The sequence below is a fragment of the Rhipicephalus microplus genome, chromosome 3 (genome assembly GCF_043290135.1).
Source record: "Rhipicephalus microplus isolate Deutch F79 chromosome 3, USDA_Rmic, whole genome shotgun sequence".
NCBI lineage: Eukaryota > Metazoa > Arthropoda > Arachnida > Ixodida > Ixodidae > Rhipicephalus > Rhipicephalus microplus.
This window is the reverse complement of record NC_134702.1, coordinates 4,920,798-4,947,921: the sequence shown is the minus strand read 5'-3', so window position 1 is coordinate 4,947,921 and position 27,124 is coordinate 4,920,798. Positions and strand designations below refer to the sequence as shown.

General features: G+C 43.0%; 1 protein-coding gene across 2 annotated transcripts in view; it reads right to left on the bottom strand.

The window, feature by feature from the left end:
* The window catches only part of mTor (serine/threonine-protein kinase Tor), a 278,630-nt gene that overhangs the window by 218,274 nt on the left and 33,232 nt on the right, over nucleotides 1–27,124 (bottom strand). For both annotated transcript variants that reach the window (XM_075888782.1, XM_037433800.2), the window contains exons 9-15: nucleotides 25,834–25,952; nucleotides 23,354–23,447; nucleotides 22,980–23,185; nucleotides 9,443–9,565; nucleotides 8,222–8,305; nucleotides 6,361–6,453; nucleotides 605–739 (exon numbers count right to left, since the gene is read on the bottom strand). In XM_075888782.1, the coding sequence (XP_075744897.1) occupies nucleotides 605–739; nucleotides 6,361–6,453; nucleotides 8,222–8,305; nucleotides 9,443–9,565; nucleotides 22,980–23,185; nucleotides 23,354–23,447; nucleotides 25,834–25,952 (854 nt within the window). The remainder of the gene's footprint in view (nucleotides 1–604; nucleotides 740–6,360; nucleotides 6,454–8,221; nucleotides 8,306–9,442; nucleotides 9,566–22,979; nucleotides 23,186–23,353; nucleotides 23,448–25,833; nucleotides 25,953–27,124) is intronic.

Genomic DNA, 27,124 nt, shown 5'->3' with positions numbered 1-27,124 from the left:
ATATATATATGTGTGTGTGTGGAACATGACGGCAATGGCAAAAACTCACCAAGTGTGTCCACATAACTGCTATCACAGTATGCACAGGGTCTCTTGTGCATTCACCTAACAAGACTCAAAGATGAAAGCCATATAATACATTTTTTTTTGTAGATGCATAGGGTTACAGGGAATACAAGCATCGTCAGCATTTTATTTTATTGAGATCGGGCGCTTTCTGCAACAGCATTGTGTGGTGTAACGTCACATTATGTTACATCAGAATTTGTGAATTCATGATGTTATTACATTGTAACATTATCATGAGATGATTTTTTGCATCACTTGTCTCGACGCCACGTGACGGTCATTGCCAACAGCCAGATTTCCTGTTTGATGCATCTCATCAATGAAAGTTACTGTTAGTAGTTCATATTAAAAAAACCTTTTTGTTTAGGTCTGCAGAAAACAGAACAAACATAACTGTGTTTATCAAAAACGAGAATGTATCTTAACAGGAGTTAACTGTAGTAAGAAATTGAAACAACATATTATCCCAACCATTCAAACTGTGCACAGGCTCGATCCAGCCCCAGTTAAAAAGCACATGCAAGGGCACACTCACTTCTCTCCGAATGCTACTGGACTGCTCCGTCTTGAGGAAGTTTAGGAGCACATCAAGGAGAGTAGGATATTTGTGATATGGCTCCACTACATATCCGGTGCTCTCCACTAGCTGACCAAGTGTCCAGAGACTGATCTGGAAATAAAGGAAACTTTTTAAAAAATCAATGAACATTACAATACTCTGTAATGCAAAATTCGAGCACAGCTACTAAAGCAAAACATGTTGAGTGGTTTGAGCACAATACAGCAGGGGCAGTGGTAAAGAAGGGACACAAACATCAGCCCTATCCCTTCTTTACCTCTGTCCATGTCGTATCACGCTGAAACCACTCAACACGTCCCACTGCTTCCCCCTCACCCAAATGTCAGTATTTCAGCTGAAGGGTTTTGTGTTGGCAGTATGCGAATGGCAGGATGCCTGCCCCTCTGCACTACCAATTAGGGTGTGTTTGAATGACACACACTCTCCTGGATCTTCTTGACAATGGGACTTAGCTTCGATGGTGCACACTTTTGAAATGGTGACCACAGCATTAGGTCCCTGGACAGGAAGCTTGTTTAACAGCAATGACACTTCCGCTGCTTGAGTTGCCAATTTTTGGAAAGGAAGCATGAACACAGCCACGTGGCTAGCATGAGGCGCATTCTCCAGTGGCAGTGGTGCTCTCTTGTGCTCCCTCCACGGCCACAGTATTTTATCCTTAACTATGTTGTTTACTCAGCTGCTCCTCTTTTTGTTCTCTTCACTACCTCTGTCATTCGTTCCCAAAAGTGCTCCACGTTAGCCTCCTTTCGTCTTCCTCAGAGCCAACTGTACACACAGTTGCACAGATGAACCCGACACGAAACAAACAAACAACAAAAAAACAAATGCTTAATAGTTGCACAATTACGCAGAGCGAATGAGCGCATTAAGTTAGCACGCTTCGAATTCCAAAGGCACATGCTCGATTGTGCTCGAATGCGATGCCTTCAGAGCTTAGCGTAACAGTAATTTTCGCTGACTGCTTTCGGGGACACGAAATCGTTACATGGTGAATGTTACGTTGCTTCCAAGGTAGGAATAAGTGGGGAAGGAGAACGCATTTCACTGGAGGAGAGACCGAAACACCCCATTCTTCTGGAATCCGTAGCAAGGTAAAGCTTTTGTGCAGTAGTTGGTCGGAGTCACTTGCATTCATATTCTTAGTGCAAAAAAGAACCAGACAGAGACACAGACAGAACACATGTACAGGACGGGCGCTAGGCAGACTAATTTTTATTGAAAAAGCCAAAAATCGTCAGACATGAGCACATGCACACAATCACACTCTGAGGGGGCTCTCTTATGTCTGCAACGTCACGTGTTACCACCTTACATGCACACGATTTGCTTTCAAATACTCAATCTCTTTACTGGACAAGGCGGCAGACGCAACAGTGACATTTTCTTTCCTTCTTGCTCATAGCAAACGCTGCCATAATTTATTGCATTGCCTGATCCTTGCCTTTGCTAAGCGTGCATGTAGTGGCAAATTCAAAAGCACAACCACACCTGTGGCAATAATTCACCGTATGACCTCCCCCCCCCCCCCTTCTTGCGCGGCAGCTGTCGCATGTTGCTCTTGCAATCTGTCATTAAGACAGCGCCCAGTTTGTCCTATACAGCAACTGTCACATGAAAAGGGTATCTTATACACAACACCCATCTTGCAAGGCACAGACGGTGTCGTGTTCTTTTTTGCACACAAAACCGGGCACATGTAGGCTAACCTTTCTGGGGCAGGGAATACCACTGACGCACCGCATTTTGCTGCCACCTTCTTTAGCTGATTGAATGAATTGCAAGGCTACAGGCCTTGCTTTTGGCTAGCCAGAGGACCTTGAACGAGCAGCCCCTTTAGTCTTCACCTCCTTTAAGAGGACTTGAGCCACGTGGTAAAACATGCCCTCTCAAGGCATTCTAAGTGGCGTTGCAAACTTTGCCCAACAAGGTGCTTGCATAACTTAGCGAGGGCCACCCTGAAGTGGCTGACAGCGATTCCCCTTTTTTATTAGTTCAGAATGAACCGAATCCTACCTGAGCGTTTCCTTTTTTGAATGTGGCTCAGCCAGCTCAAAACACACATCGAGGAATTGAATAGTCCCTCTTCCAACAATTCATGGGTAAGTTTCAGGCCTTTAGAACATGTACTAAACACATTTAAAACACTCCAAACTAGGCTTGTGTGAATAGTGAATTTGATCGAATAATTTCTAATCGAATTCGAATAGTAGAAAAATGGCCATATTCATCATGGCCTATTTAACCTGCATAATATCTTTCTAAATTGAAATAAAGCCTTGATGCAAATGCCTTCTTTTTGATTGAAAGAAAGTCTTTGAGTAGTAGCAGAATTTGACTTTCGGTCAACTATTACAGCCTTATGCTTTCTGGCAAGTACAGATGGTGCAATTTTTTTTATTTTGTGTGCAATAACTGACTATAATAACTATTGTACTGTTTCCAACCTAAATATATGATTGAGTAAAAGATTACTGGTGGAAAAAAATTGCACCTCTTCATTATCCGATATTCTATTCATATTTGAAGCTACGTATTTGTATTGAATTCGTATTTGAAAATTTTGATATTCCCACACCCCTAGTCGTTTCTGCCGTCCCCTATGTCAGTGGCCATTTGAACGACTTCGGAGTCCTTCATTGCTTTGGTCACACTGCCACGTCCTGCTCACACAGTGGGTACTTTAGCAAAGTCACGTCATTTTCGGCAGCACCATTACCTGTAATCTTGATGACCTCTTAACAAAGTTCCTCACAGTCTGTGAAGTCATCTGTTCTGCTGTCTTTGCTTGTGGCAAACTGGCGGCATGGAAAAACCCAGCGTGCGCAAAGCAGTTGGCGATAGCCGTTGCGCGAAATTGCTGCCAAGCACTGCTGAGAAAGTCTACTGCTCCAGGGAAGTCAATTTTGTAGCGTTTGCCATTTTCTTAAGACAACAAAATTCTGTGGGCAAGGCTCTTTTGGTAGTTTTTTCAGGCTGCAGCAGAGACGTGATATTTGCAGGCAGAAACTTGACTGTAAGTGCCTCCAAATTCTCTCTTTTGCCGTGGCCTGGGCAGTTGTCAATATGAACAGGACTTTTCTGTTTTTCTCAGCCATCTTGTCCATAGCATGAACGTACTCTTCAAAAAAGAGTAGCGGTCATTCACGCTGCTCTAATTGTGCAATAAACAATGCCATTCGGCAGTCGGGCATTTTAAAAGCACCTACGCTCAAAAGCTTTGCCAGTTATGAGTAACAGCAGCTTCTTTTCACCTATGGCTTTTGCCCCGAAAAAAAAAACACTGACCCTGCCCTACCCTTGTTTCACTTCGAGCATGCTTCACCATTCGGTGTGAAGGTGCGGCTCGGCAACATTTTATAAAAAAGTGCTGCCTCTCTTGCAACTCAGCGAGCCGGCTGCTGCGCTAATTGTCTGCAGTGGCTGCGTCGACAGTGCCGCTCTTCAAGTACACTGACTGGGACACCGCACTGTTCTTTTTTTTTTGAAGCAATTAAACCAGCCGCTGCTGCAACTGAGGTATGTGTGCCTAATTTAGAAGACCACAGCATCTGCCTTCTCCATTATTGCTGTGGTGACAGGAAGGTTGGCCGCTGTGGCAATTTGTAGTCATACTATCAACACCACTTCAACGTATGAGAACTTCGACCCTTGAACCCACTTCCACTAGCTGGAAAAGCTTTGCTGAAATTTATCCAGCGCTTTATGCTTGTTTTCCAGCACCTTCGAAAGTGTAGACAAAGGGATCCCAAATTTTTGCTCGATGTTCGATTTTGTTTGGCCTCCTTTCTCCATTTTCTTAATTAAGGCAACCTCTTTTTCTAGCGTTAGCAAATTGCACTGCTTTGACGCCATGCTTGCCACACTCACGCTAAATTGCCACTCCTCACAGTCAGCAAAAAATATGTACCGCTCAGCTTGGGCAGATGAACGAAAATCACACCTCAGGAAAAATCCTGAGCACTACACTCACCGTCAGCAAAAAATTCTAAACTGCATGGTTTGCACAAATGAACAGAAATCACACGTCAGGGAAAACCATGTGCATTGCACAAAGCAAACAAGACAAACTACGCCAAGCGTGGGCAGAGGGCCTCCCTGCTCAGCGCATGTGTCACATGGCGTGCCACAGGGTTGCTTGCCAAAGTTGATATGTCAATGGGCTGAGACACTTCGTGCACTTCACATTTGTGGAAAGCATCAACGTAGTGGCAGGAGTGGCTAAGTAAGAAAAAAAAATGGACGGACTTCAGGCAATGCAGCATCGCGTGAATCATGTGAAATGGTCTGGCAGAGAAATTTTCGCTCCACTCTCAGTCAAGATTTCAAATTATCCGCAATCCGACCCAAAAATACAAAAGGAAAAATATATATGGGACGTATAAAAAAATGTTCGGTGCCGTGAAAATTTTCAACGTAGCCTTCTTTTTTTTTTAAGATATGTGAGTTCGAGTTAACGAGGTATCACTGTACGTCAGAATTCTGGTGTACACAGGAATCATCCAAGTACTGCACCTGCATTGCTGTTGGAGTCAGCAACGCACTTTTGGATGTATGTCTTCTTGCAATATGTCAGTGATGCAACGAAAAAGGCATTGCTCAACTTCTTGAGTGTGTCTGACCAAAAGAAGATCATGTCATACGGGAAGCTTCACCACACACATTAACGATTCATCTAAGTGATGCGTTTTTTTTTTGTTTTTGTTTTTTTCAAAAACGGGGACAGAAATTGTGCATTTTGGCAGACTCGGAATTCAGACACACTGTTCATTTCAATGAATATATGGGAAGGTGCCTCGGGGTCCCCAACACAAACCATAAAAAAATAGAAAAATGCCAAAACTGCAAACTGTGCTAGAAGGAAAGTTGAGCAGATAACAAATGTTTTCTGTGAAACATGTGCAGCCAACCTTTGTTTCACTGCATTAAGAAACTGCTTCCTACGGTGGCACTCGTTCTTATATTTTTGTTTGTATGCATGTAAATAACTATTGCACTTACAGAGCTTATATTTGAGGTATTAGTCTATGAGGACCTTATAATTCATTCTTTTGTTTTATGTTTTCCTTGTGTAAGAAGTACCCATGTTTTTATTTATTCATTTTTCTTGTTACATGTATTTAATTTGACTATTTATAATAATATTTAGAATAAATTTGTTGTTTAAAACTAATATTGTTGCAAAAAACAATTTTTCTTCTCTCATTTGATAACCTACATTTCAGTGCCAATCAATTTCTGAGGCAGGAAAAAAAAAAATTTCCTAGACTACCCAAAAGCTGATGATAATGACATAAGGGGTTTAACATCTCAAAATCACCATATGATTATGAAAGACGCCGTAGTGGAGGGCTCCGAAAATTTCGACCAGCTGGGGTTCTTTAACTTGCACCCAAATCTGAGCACACCGGCCTAGAAAATTTCCGCCTCCATCAGAAATGCAGCCATCGCAGCCAGGATTCGATCCCGCGACCTGCGGGTCAGCAGCCGAGTACCTTAGCCACTAGACCACTGCGGCGGGCGACTACCCAAAAGCAGCCAATTTTTCTCTTTTCACGATAGTATTAAGGAGGCACATATAATCAATATCTTGCAGTAAATATTTTTGTGAATTCATGCATGATTTTCTCATTGTGATGAGCATCGACAGTGGCTTGTCATGCCATGGTAGCCGCTGCAACCCCATGGCCCTCATGTAGCTTGCTACACACCTCTCTCTTTGGCAATGATGATGAATCTTGCAGCATGTCAATGATAATGGGAAGCAGTTCATTCATCCACTTGCGCATCTCTATCCCGCTGACCTGGAAAGACGATGAGCACAACGTGAAAAGCGTTACTGGTGGCAAAAGTGCGACACTAATTTAAAAGCACAGCTGTGTATTTAAATTGAAACAGGACTTGGAGTAAAGCCACGTCTTTCATTGAAAAAGCCAATGCTCTCTGTTTCTACCCATCAATATGCCATCGAAGATCATGCAATTAGAATAAAACAATTGCAAGGCCTTGACTAGCCATTGGTCATGCGCCTGACTGAAAACAAGGGTCGAAAGTGTTGTGTGATCACATACCACTTTGGTAATTTAGTGACAGCAGAGAAAGCCACATTGTTATCAATTTATGCACAATATACAAGTCAATGACCGATATGCAATTTGTACACTGCATTCATGGCCAAATGACACAAAGCAAGGTGCCACGACCCTGTAGTTTCACACAATTGCAAAATGATGAACACATCTCTCTGCACCCGATTGCTTTTGGCGTGATTATGTTTTACTTGTATAACTTATTACTATTGTTCTTGTGTCGCATTTTGACTGCCTTTTTTGTTTACTTGATGTTATTTTATGTAAGTTCACTGTTTTACTTTTCACTTGTGTTGCGTATCTTACGTGCTGTTATAATTAATAATTTTATTGTTATTGTTAACCGAGGGTCCCACTGCAGTCGTTTGACTTTGGGACCCTCGTCTGCATACTACATTCTACGAATTTTGTATTTTGAATGAATGAATAAACTGAAACATGGCATCAAAATGGCAATAAGCACCATAGCCACAATGATAAGTTTGTGGCGCAGTCACTACGTGGGAAGGAAAAAGAATGGGAAGTTTTGATGACAGAATTCAGGAGTGCGATAATTATAGGAGTGGGATTATGCAAGCTAATACAGTAAACACAACCCATTGAAAAGCACATACTCGAACAGTCAAAAAGAAGAAAGAGCAATGACAGTGACAACCACACACGCTGGCCACAGAACTACTTTAGGTTACTGCGCACGACTGCAGCCACCACACAACCCTAGAATGAGGTGGCCAGCTACAAGATGCACCTGATTCTGAAAACGATGCTTCCTCTCTTTGCCCCTTTCTAATTGTTTGCTCTCCTTCTCCTCGATATAACTTTCCTGCTCAGTTGGTGCACCGCTGTTAAGAAGCATACGCGCTACGACCTCTATGTACGCAGAATTATAACCAGTACTTCACTGCATGCACCCACATAGAGCTCTATATAAAAGAGTAAACGAGAATTATGCTGTCCTTCATTGTGACTATCGATTATTGCAGCCTGAACTGTAGTACAAAGGCACAACAATACTTTTGTATAGCCTATGGAGAATGTTAGAAAGGTCACCTTACTGAAAGAACTTCCAAATAAAACTGAGAAATGAACATGAAAAATCCTTGTGCACAGAGTGTCTGGTGCCAACACTTCAAGTGGTCTTGTTTCCTTTAAGGTTGCCACTGCCTACCTTAGCATGCATATGTGCTTGCTTCGTACCCTCTCTCGCAACCGAAATGCAAGAATAAGGCTCAGGAACTTAAAGACAAGGAAGTGATGTTTGGAATATAAGCTTGCGTGCCAAACTGAGTGAATCTGACTTTCTCATCCCTTCTAGCTTCTTCCATCTTTCCCTGAACTCCTACTTTAAATGAAAAATGCCCAGCCGTACACACGTTTCCAGTCAAGCTGCATGCAGATTGCTCCACTACGCTGTTTTCTTGCTTTCACTGTGCCTAACAGTATAGTGCAGAGCAATGCCTATGAAAAAATAAAGAAAACTCACCTGTGCCTGCTCTCCAACTGCTGCCAGGACACATATGACTACTCCAGGGTTTGGATCTGGGGCCTTGAGCTTTGGAATAAGGACCTGCATGAAGTCACTGAGCATTAATGGCCCTGTAGTGCATTAAGAAGATGGCTGAGAAAGCTGCTTACTCGTGCGCCATAAGGTGAGAGACAATGTCACAATTTTTCCATCATGCACAGCAAAAGATCACTAAAAAAATCTCGGCTTTTCGTATGACCTACCCCCTAAACTTCATCTGAATGGTCTTAATTAAGTGTATTTACTGCTATTTCCAAGTAAAAATACCAGAATTCAATCAATCAATCAGCTTTTATTTGTCCTTAAAAAATATGGGGGTAGTGAAAAAAAAGCCGCAGTACTGCAGTTTGACAAAGCTCTGCCCCCTTCGAAGTCCAGCAGCAAATAGTCAAGTAGAAAAAAAAATTGAAGAACACAAAAGGCCACATAAAGGGCTAACATAGTGAGCGTGGCTAGATGGTGTAGTGTGAATGCTTAAAAGGGTACTGACACAAAATTTTTCGGTAGTAATTTTATTCCGTCAAATGAAATGATGTCACTGTATCAGCTCACCGCATCAAATTCAACTGTCCCACATTCAGTCCCTGCCAGCAAGCAAGTTATCTTTGTGTCCATTTTTCTTCCTTCACATTTGCACAACAATTGCTACGAATGACTGACAGCCTTTATATTTTCCTTGCCTTCATTGTCTGTTGGCTCTCATAAGTATTGATTTATTCATTTATATGTGGGGTTTAACGTCCCAAAACCACCATATGATTATGAGAGAAGCCGTAGTGAAGGGCTCCGGAACTTTTGACCATGTAGAGTTCTTTAATATGCACCCAAACCTGAGGACACAAGTCTACAGCATTTTCGCCTCCATTGAAAATATTGCGTCTAACAACGTAAAACGAACCTTTACATTTCCACTCTTTCCTTGTATCAAATGAAGTCACTTCATCAGCTTTATCAGCTAAGAGGACGGGAACAAGGTGACAGAAACCGACAAGCACAGGCACCAACATTTATCAGTTGGCGTCCGTTTTCATCAAGAAGCGTGACTGTTGGCTTCCACTTATGTAAGATATATTTTGGTGAAAGTCGCTCTTCCTCGACAAGAAAGCGTGAGGTGTCGCTGAAAAGTGCTGAGTAATCTCAGTGAACTGTGCCCTCAGTGAGTATTCAGTAGAAACTTACGGCCAGAATGGGCTCCATGTATGGTCGTATTAGCCCTGGAGCGTTGGAAAGGAGGTGCCCCAGCATCTTGGCTGCCTGCTCCTTGTTTCGGACCACACCCGAGTGCTCCAACTCCGTCAGATTCTTGAAAAAATGAAAACAGAGCGCGGGAAAGTTGCAGTCGTAAAAGATAAACAAAACATGTCACCAGCAATGTAGCCATGTGTGAGCAGTGGCAAAAAGTGCCCTGCTCCTTCACATTTGCAGACATCTAACATGACACAAGACGTCTAACAGTGTTGAAAACAACAGAGCAGCTGAATTATGGTTGTCACAATGAAGGACCACTTGGCAGCTCAAAAATTTCTAAAAGAAGGGCTCAACTCTCAGTGCATACTATATACTATATCAGATGGATTCAAGAGCCTTCTTTGAAATGTTGATACCATTTGGCTGAAGTGTAATAAAACTTGTGAATAAGCTATGACTGCATATTTTTCGTCCCTTAGAGATCGGAAGTTTGACTGAAAAATTCAAAGTGCGAGGTCATTTAAGTTGTGACCTGCTACATTAAAATTCTGTGCCACTGCTTTTTGTAATTTCTCTGGCATGTACGTGCGATGACCATTTAATCTAGCATTAACAGGCTGTCCCGTTTCACCAATGTGCAATTTTTGACAATATGAACATTCAATCATGACCATAACATTTCAACTAGAGCAGGTAAATTTACATGATTACATGAGCTTGATTTTACATGATGCACAAAACCACTTCCAGTGCTTTTGACTAAACGTCATTGTGAAGGTTAAGAAAAGGAAAATAGACAACCACTTGTTTGAGGCCGAAAGCTATAAGGAAATCCGCAGAGATTTCTCAGAAGGAAAAACTTCTTAGTTGCCAAAAAAAAAAAAACGCCAGTAAAAGCTCGAAGAGTGGCCTTTCAGGCCTTTTTTCAACACTTTTTAGGTAACTGCTACAAGCACGCTTGCTCGGTACCCACTACGTCATAAATAATTATAATTTCTGCGCAGTAGGCCGGCATTCACTATGCAACCCTTCATCATTCTTCGGAGCAGCCTGGTATCTGCTACACACTTGCAAAGAATTTTGTGCCAGTTTTTTCTGCAGTAGGTGACAACGATGAAGAATTTGGCCTGAAGTGGGTATGCACTGCAATTAATAGATGACCAAGAACAAGTTTTTGTAATAGGTTGGAGCACTAGATGACCCCCTCGTTATGCAATTCGTAATGTGTGATGCCTGGCTGCTTCTTTGCTGTTCTAAAATGCTTTATTACTAATATTCATGTTGTGTCCCAAACAACCCCTGGGTCCCGAGCGAGCCTCCGAGTGGTTTACAATGAAGCAGTGGATGACCGGTTGCAAACGACTCCGGTCGTTAAGCTCTTTCTCCTCCTCCGCCCCCCGCTTGACACAACGATCCGCCGATCGCTTCCCACGGCAGTTCGGCTGCCGCCTCGATCTGAGTAGGAATAAACAAGTTCGAGGTTGCCTATGCCTTTTCACTACCGTTCCAGGAGTACGTGTATGGGACGATGACAACCCCGGACATAACAATTAACGCGATTCCTTTCCCAACATCAAGCTTGCCTAAGGAAGGTTTGCAAATGAGTTCCAAGCACAGGCATGGCTCAGTGGTAGAATACTGCGCTGGCACGCAGGGAACCCGGGTTCGAATTCCACTGTGTTCCCGGTGTTTTTTATTTACTGAGTTTTTTTCTCATTTCGTGTGATAGTGGTTACGAACACCGGTGGCGGCAGACAACTACGATGCTGCACGCGACCCATTTTCTGATCTCGTAACAGCTTTCACTGTAAAATTCGCCTAGGTCTGCAAAGTAAACCTGTAACCAACACCTTTTTCAAGGCGGTCGCCCTACTAGTTGAGCTAACTAAGAACCTAGCAATTAGCACCACAAGGGCTCGAAGCACACGGACACACGTAATGCAAATGAGTTCTGCAGAATGTGTTCTGCAGAAATTGTTCATCGTAGTTCAGACGGCCAAGCTGTCGTCTCTCCCTTGTTGACTTGCGGACCATTGCCTCGCCGCGGTGGTGTAGTGGCTAAGGTACTCGGCTGCTGACCCGCAGGTCGCGGGATTAAATCCCGGCTACAGCGGCTGTATTTCTGATGAAGGCCGGAATGTTGTAGGCCCGTGTCCTCAGATTTGGGTGCAAGTTTAAAAACCCCAGGTGGTCGAAATTTCTGGAGCCCTCCACTACGGCGTCTATCATAATCATATGGATGTTTTGGCACGTTAAATCCCACATATCAATCAAATACAGCAAGGTGGTGGAAGGGTTAAGAAAGAGAAAACAGACAACCACTTTTTTTAAGGCACAGGTGGTTGCCACAAAATTGGCTTAGACAGTTGAACTTAGACAAGCTTGGGCGACCTTTGGAGGTCGCCTAAACTAACGTCACATCTTCATTGCAGTTTCTGTGCACTTGTGGACCACCACATTTCTCACTTCTTAGCCATATACAGCTTTGCTGCATCTTCTTTCTCATAGGATCATAAAAATTTTTATTCCTCGTTTTTTTTCATTTTCTTTTTTTGTAGATTGAGCTATACCTCTTTTGTTGTTACACGAGTTATCATTGCTTCTACAGTGATTGTTTTGTTATCGTTTATAGTGTTCATGAAGTCGTGTGTGCATTATGCCATTTCATCCTTTATGAATTAAGTACAGCAAAACCTCATCAATTCAGTCACTGCGACTGTGAAAAATCGTAGATTTAGGCGGGTATTCGAATTATAGAAACATACAAAAAGTGGGATGCAACAAACTTTGAAATATTGAAAGTAATCAAAGGATAGAAGTGTAGAAGCTTGGGCTAGTTGGTCTGGGTTCACGATGGCCAATGTCACAGCGCAAAAATACAGAAAAATTTTGTAGCACTCTTCTATACTTTGTCCCAATTTTTTTTCCTTTGTTCTGTTGCTGCAAAATTCGCCATCATGTAACCACAGGGGGTCGATTGCTGTGCCAGCTAGTTTGCAGCTCCAAGGATAATGTCTTGCAGCAATGTCTGGTCCCAATTTTCTTGCAAATACAGAGAACAGTGGGCCTCGTTTCTGGCAGCACAGAAAAAAAAGAAAAAGAAAGCAATGGCGCTGTGGTAACTCAAAATGTGCGCTTGTGGAAAAGATGTGCTTCACTACAACACAGCGGCGACATGTGAGCAGTATGCCACATGCTCCTCGCAGCACCAGCATGTCATGATGAGAACATTCGCCTGTTTCTTCTGGTAAAATAAATAATACAGTAATGGCCAGTGTGACTGAATTCCCAGTGTGTTTTGGCTGGAAAACATGATCATCGAAGCTTTCTAACAGAGTTTTCGAAGCAGGCAATGCAGGCAAGAACTTCGCCAGCAGTGCAAGTGCGCAAATTGCTGGCGTAACTAGCAATTGGAGGTTTGCATACACCACGAATTTCGTCAGACTGTCCTTTATTATATTATTAATTAACCCAGCACCTCCACCACTCCTGAGAAATCGCTTCATTCGAGTCGAGGTCGAGAGGGCGCACAATAAAGATGATATATACAGATCAGAAAGTTGTACAAATGATGATGAGTTGACAAAGAAAAGTCAGTGATTGTGCTTACAATATTCCTAGAAAGAATGGGTAAGTCATGACACGCTGATGTTACCAGAAACATGCGACAGGCTGACCACGCATATGATTGCTGTGTGGCAGTGAACAATGTCTTGTTTACCGCTAACGGGCATTTCAGCTGATTACGAGATAGCTCCCCCCACTCCCCGCTGGCAGCTGCAAGGCTAGGGTGCTTCACCTGTCCCTCATTAGTAGAGGTGTGCGAATATCAAAATTTTCGTATAGGAATACATACATTCGAATACGAATCGAATATCAAATAATATAGAGGTACAATTTTTTCCCACCAATAATCTTTTACTCAATCATATATTTAGGTTGGAAACAGTACAGTTGTTACAGTCAGTTATTGCGCACAAAAATTGAAAAAAAAAATTCACCATTTGTACTTGCCAGAAAGCATAAGACAGTAATAGTAGAGCTTGTGACTGTGATGTCTTGGTTTCAATACATGTTGAACAAACCTTTTGTATCTTTTTTTCATGTGGGAGCAGTTTATTACAAAAAAAAAAAGGCTTTCGTACCTGTCGGGATGACTAGTGAGCATGAGGCCACTGCTTTGATTGTGTAACTGTTAACACCCGTGTACTTAAATCTAAGTGATTATTAAAGCAGCCTAGGTGGTCACAATTCAACGAGGGTCCCACAATATCAGTTTCGGCTTGAAAGACACCGATTTGTAGTTTTCTTTCTAATTTTCTCCCCTTTTCTCACCGGTCAAGCCACTAAGAAAAATAGGAGTACTTGAATCGTTTTTCATCCTCACAGCAATACTCGTTATCTTGCTTGCTTCTATTGCCTTTCTCGAGGACTGCGCGCTCGCCATTTTCCGACCAAGAACGCTGTGTTACCCTAATAGCCGCACGATCGTCACCGAGGCGTACCGGGCGCACAGTAATAACGTGTGGTAAGCGCGCGAGACAGACGATTACTGATGTGTGATATACAAAGATGCCCTGAATACGCCATTTTGTCAACGAAGCCAGAACTTCCGGCGGCGAGGGCACTATTTTGCCGCATTGCGACCCCCTTCGGCACACTGGCTGCCGACGGCAGTAAACTGACGTTGGCAAAAGACCGAGTTCACAGCAACAGTGTAATGGAGGGTTGATTGCAGGAGACATTGCCACGCGAGTGTGATGTGCGTACGACAAATTTTCAAAGGCACTGTCAGTATCACAGCAGTACTACGCATTAATCTGTCCATCACTTTACGTGCGCCATCGTTAGCAACGGAAAACTATAAAGTGCGTTTCAGCTAAAAAGCACCAAACAATAAAATATGAAAAATGAGTGCTATGCATCTCTAGTTAGTGCAGTATTCTTCTTAGGTGTATATAGCACGTCAGAATATTTTTTTTTCATCTGCCAAGCACGGTAATTAACAAAGAATGCTTAATGCACTTTTTAAATACTAACTAGAGAGACAAGATTTCGATACAAGACTTGTAGCTTTTATTCAGAAATAACAAAATTTTCAAGTTACGGTAAGATAACAACGCAGGTTAATTTTTTTACAGGGTTTGTTTAAAGTTAGTAAAATTTTAAAAATGCTCCATGTAAGTTGAATGAATCAGCAAAGGCTTCTCACGCACGAAGGTCGCTTCATTAGGCTATCGGTGACTACGATAGACATTAAGCAATGGTTGGATGGCACCATTAAAAAAGGCGGGGAGAAGGCGCAAGAAAGAAACGAAGAAAATACGCTTCGGCGAGAAAGCGGCTGCCACGTGCATTGCGATACGAGATCGGAGGCAGCATTTAGCGCAGCGCAGAATTTTTTCTTTTCTTCTTTTCGGGCCAGTGACAAACATGATGGTGGGGAAGGGGCCCGAAAATAAATAATTGATGCTTGTACGAGTGAAGTAATCATTTGCCCGAACCTGCCTGATTGCGCATAATGCCCTCCGGATGGCACTACCGGTCTACACTGTCCACTGCGAATGCCTAAAGCGCTTACGCTGTTACAGTTAATATATGGCGAATCGTGTGTGGCTCACAATGCAACACCACTTGCCACTTATCGCATGCCCACCAACATGGTAAAGGAAATCACACGGTCTACCAAGGAAGTGCTGGCAAACCCACACAATTCATAGCAGACAAGCAGACGCTGCAGTGGCACATTAGTTCCGTCACTTCTGCCAGGCAAAACTCAACGTCACACACACAATGTTGCCATTATTTTGGCAACCGAGGTGAGCGTTTCAAGGCAAGCTATAAAATGAATTTGAAAAGAGTCTGCGAAACTCTCAAGCTTGCAATATGGCATGAATGGTGCAAACGTGCATATGGATGTACTCAATGAATTTCATTGAGATCCATTTACCTCGAAAAATCGCCAGAGCTGGCCTTTAAGGGGGCAGACTGGTCTTAGACATTTTTTGGTTATTTCTTTAGTGATCTTGATCAAACTGCACAGGATTGTGCAGTTCTTTGTGCTGATTTCTAATATTTAATTAGTTTTCCTGTAACTCATCTTGTTCCAGAGATAACTTAAGTTCACCCCCTATTGTGTAAGGCCACCACAGAAAAAAAAGTGCTTAATTAAAAGTGATATTTCAAATATGCCAACATAGACTAATGACTATAGATTGAAAGTATGTAAGAGTTTCTTGTTTTTAGGTTTTTCTTGGTTTTCTTACAGTAAAATGAACGATCAATTTTCATAAGCAGTTGAAATTGTTACAATTTTGATGAGTAATTAAATAAAAAGGCTTGTGCTCAACATTCTGCTCCCACACTTGCATTCTACACACATACAGGTTTCCATTGCAAAAAGAATTATTGTTGTACCTGCCCTAGCTGTAGAGATATTGAGGCCTCAAAATTGAACAGCCGTAAATTTACTTTTTTGTGAGAAAAATGGAAAAAACTGAGAACAGCTTTTTCAAAAAGCAACAATCGTTGGTGCACATGTTTTGGAATTCTCTTAAAGATGCTCATAAGTTCATAGCAGAGCTTCTAACATAGGTGCCCACAAATTATAAAGAAGCCCCGAAGTCGGTTACCCATTTTTTTGCAGGTTTTGCATATTAACAGCATCAAGAATCTGGACAGCCAAAATGACATTACAAAAAAATTACCACTTCCTGGTGTGTGAAAACTTGCAGAGCGATAGTAAAATACTTGCAGAAACCAAATATGTCAATTTTAAAAAATGATTTTTTTTGTCACTTTTGGCCCCAAAGACCAATCTGCCCCCTTATAAGGGTGGTGCCCCAATATTTGTGGCTTGCACACTCTTTGCTGCAAGCGTGAATTGTAGCACTAACAAGCACTGTACATGCACCATAATCCATTTATTCTTGCTAAATAAGTTATCGGCTTATTCATATGGGCCATCTGCAGTTCCTCTTTGTGGGCACAGAGTTGGGTAACCGACTTAATCACGTGACCACAAAGCTTAGCCCGCGTCATGTTGAGTATCGTCTGCTGTCGCACACATGTGCCACACAAGCACCTGCAAAACATGCGCGTTGCTAGCTGCCAATGCCATGATGCTTTGCCGGTACGTATGTGGCGGACGTTTGGAGGTCACTCACCTCACCACAGACCTCGTGTGACATAACTACAACTTTCGTTGCCCTTCTTATAGAGCTACACCAGTGTTCAACGTGCTCGCGATGGGCCTCGATAGGGAGAATGAGCATTTAGATAAACTTAGGAAGTGACGTAAAATTGCTTAATAACCAAGAAGTAACGTTGTTTAACAACCAAGAAATATTGTTGCTCAAAAACAAAAAAGTAACAACTGCGACAGTGGTTAATTTACACTCATCCTGCGTATACATGTGCGTTCTTTTCTAGCATACTTCTTGGTGTTTAAACAGCACGCTTCCAGAATCGAGCTGTGACAGTTGTTCATCAGCACTCATCTTGTGCACTTTCTTTTCCTGCGTCCTTTGTGCTTGAACGGTGCGTTTTATGTATGGAGTTGCTTGCCCTTCTTCATGTGGCATTATAATTTCTCGCTATGGCAATCACTGCTTCACTCTCACCACAAAACTAACTTTTTGTTTTCACATGCATTTTTTGCAAAATGGGGCCATGTGCGCCCACACTGCATTACTGATTCCAAAATGGTGAGTTTGACAGGATGACACACCGAGCTACCACATTTAGAAGGTCGCGATATTGATATGAAAGTGCAATGCTAACAAAATTTAAGGATTTTCAAGGATAAAGAAAAATTCCAGGACTTTCAAGGTTCTTGAAAACGCATTTTTCAAGTTCAAAGGTTTTCAAAGATTTCAAGGACCAGTATGCACCCCGTCACTAGTGATGCATTTGATTCGGCTGGCGATGTCGTTCGTAAAAGCAGTTCAATAAAAGTACAGAATGTTAGGTTTTCCCGGCTACGTCTGCTGTCTCCGTGTGCTCCGAGAGCAGCACTCTCATCTCATGATCACACACTGGCACCCAACATGTGCGATATCCCAAAATGAGAGCGCTGCTCTCTGAGCATACGAAGAATGTCTGTGCATTACAACACAGCCACTGGTTGACACCGATGCACTCTCCTGTTCGGCAACGTGGCCGTCGGCGCAAGAAAGCGTCACACACACCGACATGTCTTCTGGTTGCGAGCAGCGCTCACGAGGGTGCCGGACTGCAGGCAGTGGCGCAGTTCCCCAACATATTCATCGCCTGATATCTCGATCACAGCCCAAGACAACAGCAAAGATGATGTGCAGAAGACAGCCAGCCGCGGGTCACATCATTCCTGCTGCATACTCACACTCTTGACAAAACGTATTAGGGCAAAGGGACAGGAGCTTCGGGCACAATGCTCAGGTAGTACGATGGTCAGTATGGCTAACGAATACATCAGCGGCAACTGAGGCACCCAGCTCAAATAAACAAAAGTTGCTTCTTTTAGTTCATGCATCGTAAGAAAATAAGGAAAGCAGAGTACAACTCCTCCCTGCAATGATCCACCTAGTTGTGTCCCATGTGTGACGGGTGGCTTCGCAGAGCCTTAGGCCTAATGAGTCGCTCGACAACGACTAACATATCCACCCAGCACAGGCGCAGAGAAGGCGGCCACGAGGAGACATCACTTTGCAAGGTGGTACTACTCACTCGCTGCAGATAGCAGCTTACCGAGCGATCGGTGCCCACCGTTCCTGACGATGTCACGACCTAGAAAGATATAATCAAAACTGCTGGAGTGGAGGGAGCGTTCTCCAAGTGAAGCCAGTGCCGCCATATTGTGGTGGGCAGAAAGCTCGGCTCAGCAGTCATCGGTGGCTGCAAGTTCTCCTACAGCGATTGTAGATTGCAGTTCACGAGCCTGTCTTTCCTTCACAGGTGTGTCTCTGCAGTGCATTTGTATGCATGCGGGTAAATTGAAGCAAGCATGGCCCAATCTTGAGTAGCGTATGGGTGCACAAAATACACAAATCCTGCTTCCAAGTCACATTTTACAGGTACGTGCTGAACGCACATAGGGTTTAAGCAGTCTGGCTGACTTGTGTTTTTCATTAGTAGGCCCAAGAAATTAATTTTTGGAAATTATTGGCAGCTTCTTGAAATATGCTGAGACGAGGAACCTATGGGAGCAAGCTGTGTGTCATGAACACTGGAAACTGACAGATAAATATCCTTTTTGCTCAATACAATTTGGTTCAGAAGGCACCTTTTTGATTCTTGGTACATCTGTATCTGCCACTGCAGTTTGTGCAACTACAAAGATGACATCATAAATGTTTGCCATCCTACAACCAAAAGACCACGATTACAGACAAAATTGGCTATCCAAAGAGCCTCTCCCCATTCGTTCGCTTTGTCGTGCCCTACATTGCAGGCTTTGCCACCTGCAACATCGCTACTACAAACAGCTGCGAGACAGGCAAAGAAGCTCTTCATGGAGTGGATAAATCTCTATTGGTGAGATGAAAAAAATCGAGGCGGACTTTTTTATCTCTTCGAAGACGTTGTGTCACATACTGTGTGAAACAGCAGAGAAAGGGCTGCGTCAGCTGCAGGCCTTTACTAAATACCTTAAGAACATATATGCCAATACCAAATGACTAAACTTGGAGATACTAAGCCAATCACTAGGAAAGGGGTGGCTTTCACAATTAGAATATCTTCTTGATATCAACGTTCTGAAAAATTACATTTACAGCTTGACCCAGTTCCCGAATCAAGAATATTTTAGGAGGAGAAACACTTAGGCAGTGGCAGCGGGCTAGGGCGAAGCGATAGTGTCGCGGAGGAATGCGGTTTACGCCGAAGCTCGCCAAATAATGCTTCCGAATTCTTGCCATCTTTTACATGCGCTTTTATGGAGGTGACACATATAAATGAAGATAGTTCCTCATACATTGTAAAATTTTTCAAATTTTTATCTGTAACATGAATCGGTAGACGTGACAGATATTTTGGTCACAGTTACTAATTGGTACTGCCAAAATTAGAGGCCGTACAGCACTTGAAACAAGCTGGTAAATGGTCTCTGAGAATAAAACGTCTGGGCCTGCACATGCACGTACCCCTCGCTCACATGTTGTGCCGCGCATGCAAACTCCAGAAGGGCGCTTAATCTCGGAGAGCTGTAGAAGGGAAGTTTCGCCATTTGGTGACTGCGGCAAACTGCTGGAATGTACACGTTTGTCTAATGAGCTCAGCCTATGTTTGAATATTGACGGTTTGCCACTAGCCAAGAGCCCGAGGGCAATATTTGGTCGCATCCGAAATCGGAAAAACCAAGAACCTTTTGTTGCGAGTTTTTTTTTTAGCAAAACTGAACTATAAAATGCAAATGCATTTTTGTAGTGCTTTCTTGAAGAAATAAGTGACTGCCTAATGATGTGTAAATTACTGTGAAGCTGCACAGCATGGTTTATGATGAATTTGCCAAAACTTTTGTGCTATATATGAGGAGTCACACAGGCAATTTCATCTGCTCAAACTTCACCGTGTAAGGCACATATACTGTAGAAAGAGCTTGTTTCCGGACTTTCAAAGACACTGTCCACACTGATCATAAAAGTGGCTCCATGCTGCGCTTGTGAAATATTTATGGTATCTGTAACTATTGTACTCACAAAAGTATTTCGATTTTTTTTAGTCTCGGTGGAAGTACACTCCGATTATTCTGAAGAAAGAAGACTACTGAGTACCTCGTCCCCCTCATCATTTGAAGGATTTTGTTGTTGGCTTTGATGGCCAGGGCATCAGAATGAAGTATTTCAAAAACAGGTCGTTTTTGTGCTTGTTTAAGAGTGTGGCGCAGCCACGTACCCTGCATAGGTATCGTCTGCATCGCCACTGACACGTTTCTATACTATGAATACACAACTGTGCTCTAGCATTATCTTCACATAAAAGTAAAATGTAAAATACAGCAATTCAGCATACAACCTATCCTGGTGGGTAGCGTAGTCGGTGCACAAAGTGTCCCAGACATGTCCTGATGGGTAACACACTCGGTACGCAAACTGTCCCGAAAATTTCCTAATGGGTAGCACAGTTGGTATGAAAAATGTCCTGGTGGACCAATCTGAGTATGTTTCAGTCCCCTATAGATCCTGAAATAGTGCCAGAAATGCTCTGGTGAACCATTTGTGGATCTTCAGAAAGCATGCTGAGGCCGCACAATAGGACCTTTCTGGGACTCGATCCAGACTAGTTGAGCATGTTCTCGAGACTTTCAAACGCCCTCACGAAAACGTTTTAAAAATGCACTGAAGATGTGTTTCTGTGGTCTGGGTAAGTGACAAAAATATGCTGTCTTTGTATGCTCAGCCGTGATACGTCTTGAGTCGTGGATAACATGTGTGTATCTATAATGAAACCCCGTTAATACATACCTGCCAAGGACTTCTACGCACTAAACATACTATGCATTAACCAACAGCTACAAATATACATCTCTTGACTGACATGCGCCATTGCCGCCACCAAAGGAAGAAACTCGGTGCCTCGAAAAATATTGCCTAAAGTGTCCACCGCAAAGCCATTTCTTACTTTTTGTCTAAGTACTGAAAAATTTCTGACTTTCGCACAACCGCTTGACAGCACGCGGTGGCAACGCCAATGAGCATTTCAAAACTACAGCGGGATCCGGGATACGCAGCGTGGTAAAGCGACAGAACAAGCGCAATTGGCTGTCTGTGATACAGTTTTTCAGCGGTCTGCTTCTTAGCAAAAACTGATGCATTTTTCTTTTTAAAATGTAGTATGGTCGCAGAGAGCCAAATCGTTTACTGCATGGCTAGTTGCGTGAAGCGCTTCGTTCACTCTGCGCACACCATGACTGCTGATCCGCTTGCTGTAGAGTACACCATCCGCTTCAGGCCATGCACAGATTCGGCAAGTAAACTGCTGGATTAGCGTGGCGACAAAAAGCTTTCTGCAAGTAATGCGCTCTCCGCAATGCTCTAGCAGTCCTGACAGCGCAAAAAGACGCGTTCGGGCTGTCATTAAATAAAAGTGTCTAGCATAGTAACAACAGCGCTACACTCACTATACGGTGCGGGTGTTGGCATAATGCAGCAAGGGTTCTCGGTGCCCGCGACCCACAACGCTAAACTCCGCGACAGCGAGCTGCTTCCATTCCTGTAAAGCGATGCACGCTTGAACACGGTCTCGCAAAACGAAGCGACAGCGAGCTGCTTCTATTCCTGTAAAGCGATGCACGCTTGAACACGGTCCCGCAAAACGAAGCGACTGCGATCAGCAGCCCAGCGGGTTCAAGTATTCGCCTACTAAAAGCGTGCAGTAGGCCTAAAGTGATGCTACGTCACATGCGTGCTCGAGCAGATTACCGGGGATGCTTATAAGGCTTTTCGCCGGCTATAAGTCATACGAGTGCGTTTGTCAATGGTTGCCACATCGACTTCCTTTTTTTTCTCTGATGATTACTCAGAATGTCATTGCCGCAATAGCGCGGAAGTTGGAACTACTTATCGCTGATCTCCGCACTTAAACATGACGGAAAACCGTTTACGGCACATTGTGGCATCTGCAAGCTCCGCACCGCAGGATAATTTTGTGGCGCAATGTTATCGTAATATGCAGTTAGTACGCACTAACCAGTAGGCATAAGCCAAACACACTACTGCTTGAGCGGTCTGCGAATGCTTTAGTTCTATGAGACCCGGTAGGGTATTCGTCGCAACTACGTCATAACTGCTAGTACGTTTAAAATATGAACGCACTAACGAGGTTTGGTTGTATAAAAACGGGCTTCATGCTTTTCAGCGAATCAGCTGGAAGTCAGCACCAGTCTATGTCGTTTGTGTGTCCCCTCTTGTCTCTGCTTCATTGCGCTGCACATACTCCATATTGCCATGCACCAAGAGCCGTAGAGACAAGACAGGCACGCGGCATATCAAGGCGTGTTCCAACTAGCCCATCAGCAGATCTTTCTAGAACAGTACAATGCCTTGTGGCTCTTAAAGGCCCTCATTGCCGTGGATTCGCGGCAAAATCATGATCCGGCATTGGGTCGTCACTCAATGTTTTCAAGTTAATCAGACTGAGACTAATTGTCAGTTTAAATTATGCCCTCAAACTTAATACAGGATTGTGTGAATCTTTTGAGGTAATCGGGATTTCAAAATAAGCAAGTCCAATTAATATAGTTTTACTGTGTACCCAATGCCTTTAAGGACTCTTTAAATTAAGAAATAAATATCACAGCTCTTGGTCATGAACGCCACCTGTAATTTTTCTGAAGCCAGGCTTGCATCAATATATGGAACAGGTATTTCCAATACTGCCATGAAAGCTGTGTGCTGCTATATGTCCTGAAATTACAATTTTGACTCACAGTAGCAAGCTATGCTGCATTACAGAGCTGTTCTCCTGCACCAAACATTGTGAAGGTCAGAGCAGCAAAAAGGAATCATGAGAAAGCCACCAATGAAGCAGAATATGCATTGTCATTGCGTACCTGTATTAGCACTTTCCTGAGGGGAGGCATGATGTATGCTGGGTTGAGACTGCTCAGCCGGCCAATAATGCACAGGGCAAGCTCCCGAATCTCGAACACTTCATCATTCAGCGAGATGAACAAGGCACTGAGGTTCTCTGCTTGGGCCAAGTGGCCATCAAACTTCTCGTCCAGGGATGCAAGCACACAGTAACGCACGTCTGAGTCTGAATTTCAAGGGACAAAAAGAAACTAATGTTGGTTGGCGGCAACATACCCCTAGTCGACTGCAATTGTATGCCACACAATAAAGCAGAATTGGCGAGTGAAACAATGATATTGTGGTTGTAGCTGCAATGAATGCAGAACACATAAAGTGATGGCCGGCAGATTACCAGTGTCGGTCACACCAGCCAGCAATAATTTTCCAAGCACTCTCTGGACATCATCCATGAGGGAGGGGCTGTATTTGCCAGTTGCTTTCATGTTCTGTGAAGAGAAAAAAATTATGTAAAGAAAGGACTATCAGAGCAAGAAATGTAAAAGTAATGCAACGAGTAGACTTTTAATAAAAGCCAGTAACCAGTCACTAGAAGCCAAAAGACAAAAGCACTGGCCATTGAGAAACACTGCACTTGTTTTTAAAGCAGTTCTGATCTCACTGCAGCCAGTAGTCTACATAAGCATTCAAACTGTCTCTGTTGGCAAAGTTTGAAAGAGTCAAACACGACAAATAAATGAAAAGGAATGTTGACAAATACAGTCCATAATATTATAATTACGTGAGAGAAGAGACGCTGGATCGACAAGGCCGTAGACTAAAATACATTACAACCAGAAGTAGTGGCGCGACCGGCTAACTAGCGACCGAGGGGAGAGAGCTCATCGTCAGGCCCACACGGGCCTCGTCCCAGAAAATGTCAATATACATGCAGCTAAATCCACGGTGGCAGAAGCGCCATCACGGTGCACTAAATGTCAACATTATCGGGAGAGTGGTAGGGCTTCAAGCGTGCCACATGTACGATGTCGGTGGCTTGTGGGGTAAATGATGGCAACGAGGCAGCAGGGGAAATTTCATATGTCACAGGAGTAACCTCACAAAGGACTCAATATGGACCTGTGCAGCGTGAAAGCAGTTTTTCCGACAAGCTGACTTCACGGGTCAGGGACCACAATAGGACCAAAGAACCGGGTAGAAAATGCACATCTCGGTGTTGTTGACCGTACAAACAATGCTGGTTTTCTTGAGAGGTCAGAAGGCGACTGCGGGCGATTTCGCCTGCATGAACAGCTCGAGTATTAGCGTCAAGGGCATATTCGCTGGTTGGTGCAGTGGTATACGGGATGATGATATCTAGGGGTAATGTTGGTTCTTAGCCGAAAAACAAAAAAAATGAAGAGTAAACGGCAGTGTCATGGCGCAAAGAGCTGGCACGAAGGGTCGCAGCAAGGCGACAAGAGATTCCTGGAGGTAGTACTTGCTTCGTAAAACCAAAATTCATAATACGGAGAAATCTCCGATTAGAGGCCATGGTTATGAAGGAGTGTTGTACAGTGATGTCGCGTGCCAGGAGAACATCAGGAATAGGCGAGTACTTTTAGTGCGGCCATTTGGTGACCGGACGGGTCTCCAGAGATGTAGCATAGATGCTCCTTGAAAATGTCCCAGCAGGTCAACTCGGTTTCATGAGCATCGAAACAAGCACACGAGGTGCCATTCAAGTAAAAGATTACATTGGCGAGCATCATGGCTTGGTCCCATCGGTGAGTCTGGCTAGCACGCTCGTACATGCGGAGCTAATAGTCGACATCAAAGCCGACGACAAAATCTTGAAAACAAACAAGAAGTGTGTTGCACATCAAGCAATAATCTCCCTTGAGTGATGTCATTTTCAAGACTAGTTTCTGATGTGACTGAGATACCATTCTACTGTCCTATCAACATATTTTGGCATATAAGTGAAAAAGCCAGCATTTGCTTGGTTAACACGGTACATGGGTAGTTGAAACTTTTAAGAGCATGAGTACTATGGGGCGCTCTTGTTTCTTTGGTCAAGCACTTGTACTCTGGATATTAATTAAAAGTCTTCTTAAAAACATTATTCAATGGTTCTTGTTCAAGTGAAGAGTTATATTATATACATATGGCATCTGAATAGTACTGTAATCAGGATAAAAGCCAAGTAACTGTAACAAAAATCAATGTAAATTAAGTGATTCAGTTTACTAAAAGAAGTTATGAGCAGCTTGGATTGCTGCACCCCCTGTTGGAGCAGATTTCTACTCCTTTCTAGATGGCCTCTGAGATAAGTTTTGGCAAACAGGTAGGAAATTGATATACCTGATTCAATTTTAGAGTTACATTTTAAGGTGGATGCCTTATATGCCTCATAAAATAAGAAAACAGACCATCAGCAGCAGTGCTATCACCCTGATTGCCATAATTTTTTACATCATGTAGTTCAAGAGCACTTTGGCATAATTTATTAGCACTTAAAATATAATGTGAATCCAGAGTTGAAGCTGTTCTTTACTTGAAAAACAAGCAACATAATTTTTTCAGCCTCGCCTAAACCTGGCACATGTCAAAATTTTTACGGAAACCTCCCAACCATTTGTTTTGACATTATTCATACTGACTTTGCTTTTTGCTTTCATGCCCCAAAAATTTATTTCGTGAGAAAGCTATAGAAAGGCAGACAGTGGTGCTGCTAAACCATCTATATTTATCATTGAAAAATTTCCAGGTACTATTAACATAATCTGAATTTGGAGACTACTATGCTACGAAGAGAAGGCTTCTGGCATGACATTAAAATAAAGCTATTGGTTGCCAGAAAATGGCAGAAATCAAGGCAAAATGTGTGCTCACCTGCAGTGCTGGTGAGAGAAGGCAGCAGCACGTTCGAACTGCTTCGAGGCGTATTTCTTTGTGCTCACTTGTCAGGTACGTATTTGCACAATGCTTGACAAAGCTTGTAAGAGTGCGTCCTGAAACGTCAGGTGCGAGAAGACACATAGTTTTATTAGCAGATTGCTAAGGGAGGATCTGTAACAGGTTTTATGTTTCACTACAGATTGTCAGACTCGACGATACGCTTGACGATCTGCAAGCACATTTACAGCACAACTTTTTATTACCCCCACGCCACACACACCCAACATGTCCAACTTTTTTTGTCCTACTCCATACCTTGCCTTCACTCCCCCTCCCCGGGGATACGTGCGCCCCATTGCTGTTCACTCGACACTCACGATATCTTGTTCCTCTGGCTTTTCTCACTACAGTATAACTTCATTACAACGGTTCCACTTACAAGAGACATTCCGTTACTACACACTAATTTGCGGCATAATGCTGACCTTCCTATTTGTTCCATTGATTGAGCTTCGTTTTATTATGGATTCTGGTACAACGGACATTCAAGTTTAATTGAATAAAATCTGAGGTTAGCAGGGTGGTCAGGTCTCCTTCACAGCTGATTTTTCTACAGCAGACATCCCAAATTCAATAACTTTCGACTTCAAACATCGCTTGGCATAATTTCAGGATGGCAATAATGCTGCAAATATCGATGTACCGATTTAAGAACAAAGGCCGCATATCTCCGGTATGTTAATGATATGCCTAGCTACAGTGATGAAAAATCGGTGCACAGTGTGCTTGAAAAGTTTAGCTGATCCACGATAAGATTGAAATTGAAAACAATCTTTTTGAACGGGATGACAGCCAAAAGTTCGAGTTCTTGTTCAGCACAAGGATACTAGAAACGAACAGTAATCAGCGGTCGTCAAAAAACCATTCTTTTGCCTTCAGTTTAATGCTCGCAGTATTGTGAATAAAATTCATGCATCGGAAAGTGTTATTCTCTCATATAAACCTCAAGTAGTCGTAATTACGGAGACTTGGTTGCACGACATAACCGATTCTGAAATTGTCCTGCTTGACTACGCTATCCTCTGTAATGATAGAAGCTTTCGAGATACGTTACATGTAAACTGACTTTCCCTTAAAGCTGGTGTTGAATGTGTCATCGCTAAAGTACACCTGAATGAATGCAGCTTGGTAGTAGGTAGATTTTACTACCCCCCAAATGACAACAGTGCATTCTTCGGGAAACTAAACCAATTTTTATGTGACAACATTGTTCACATCAATTATT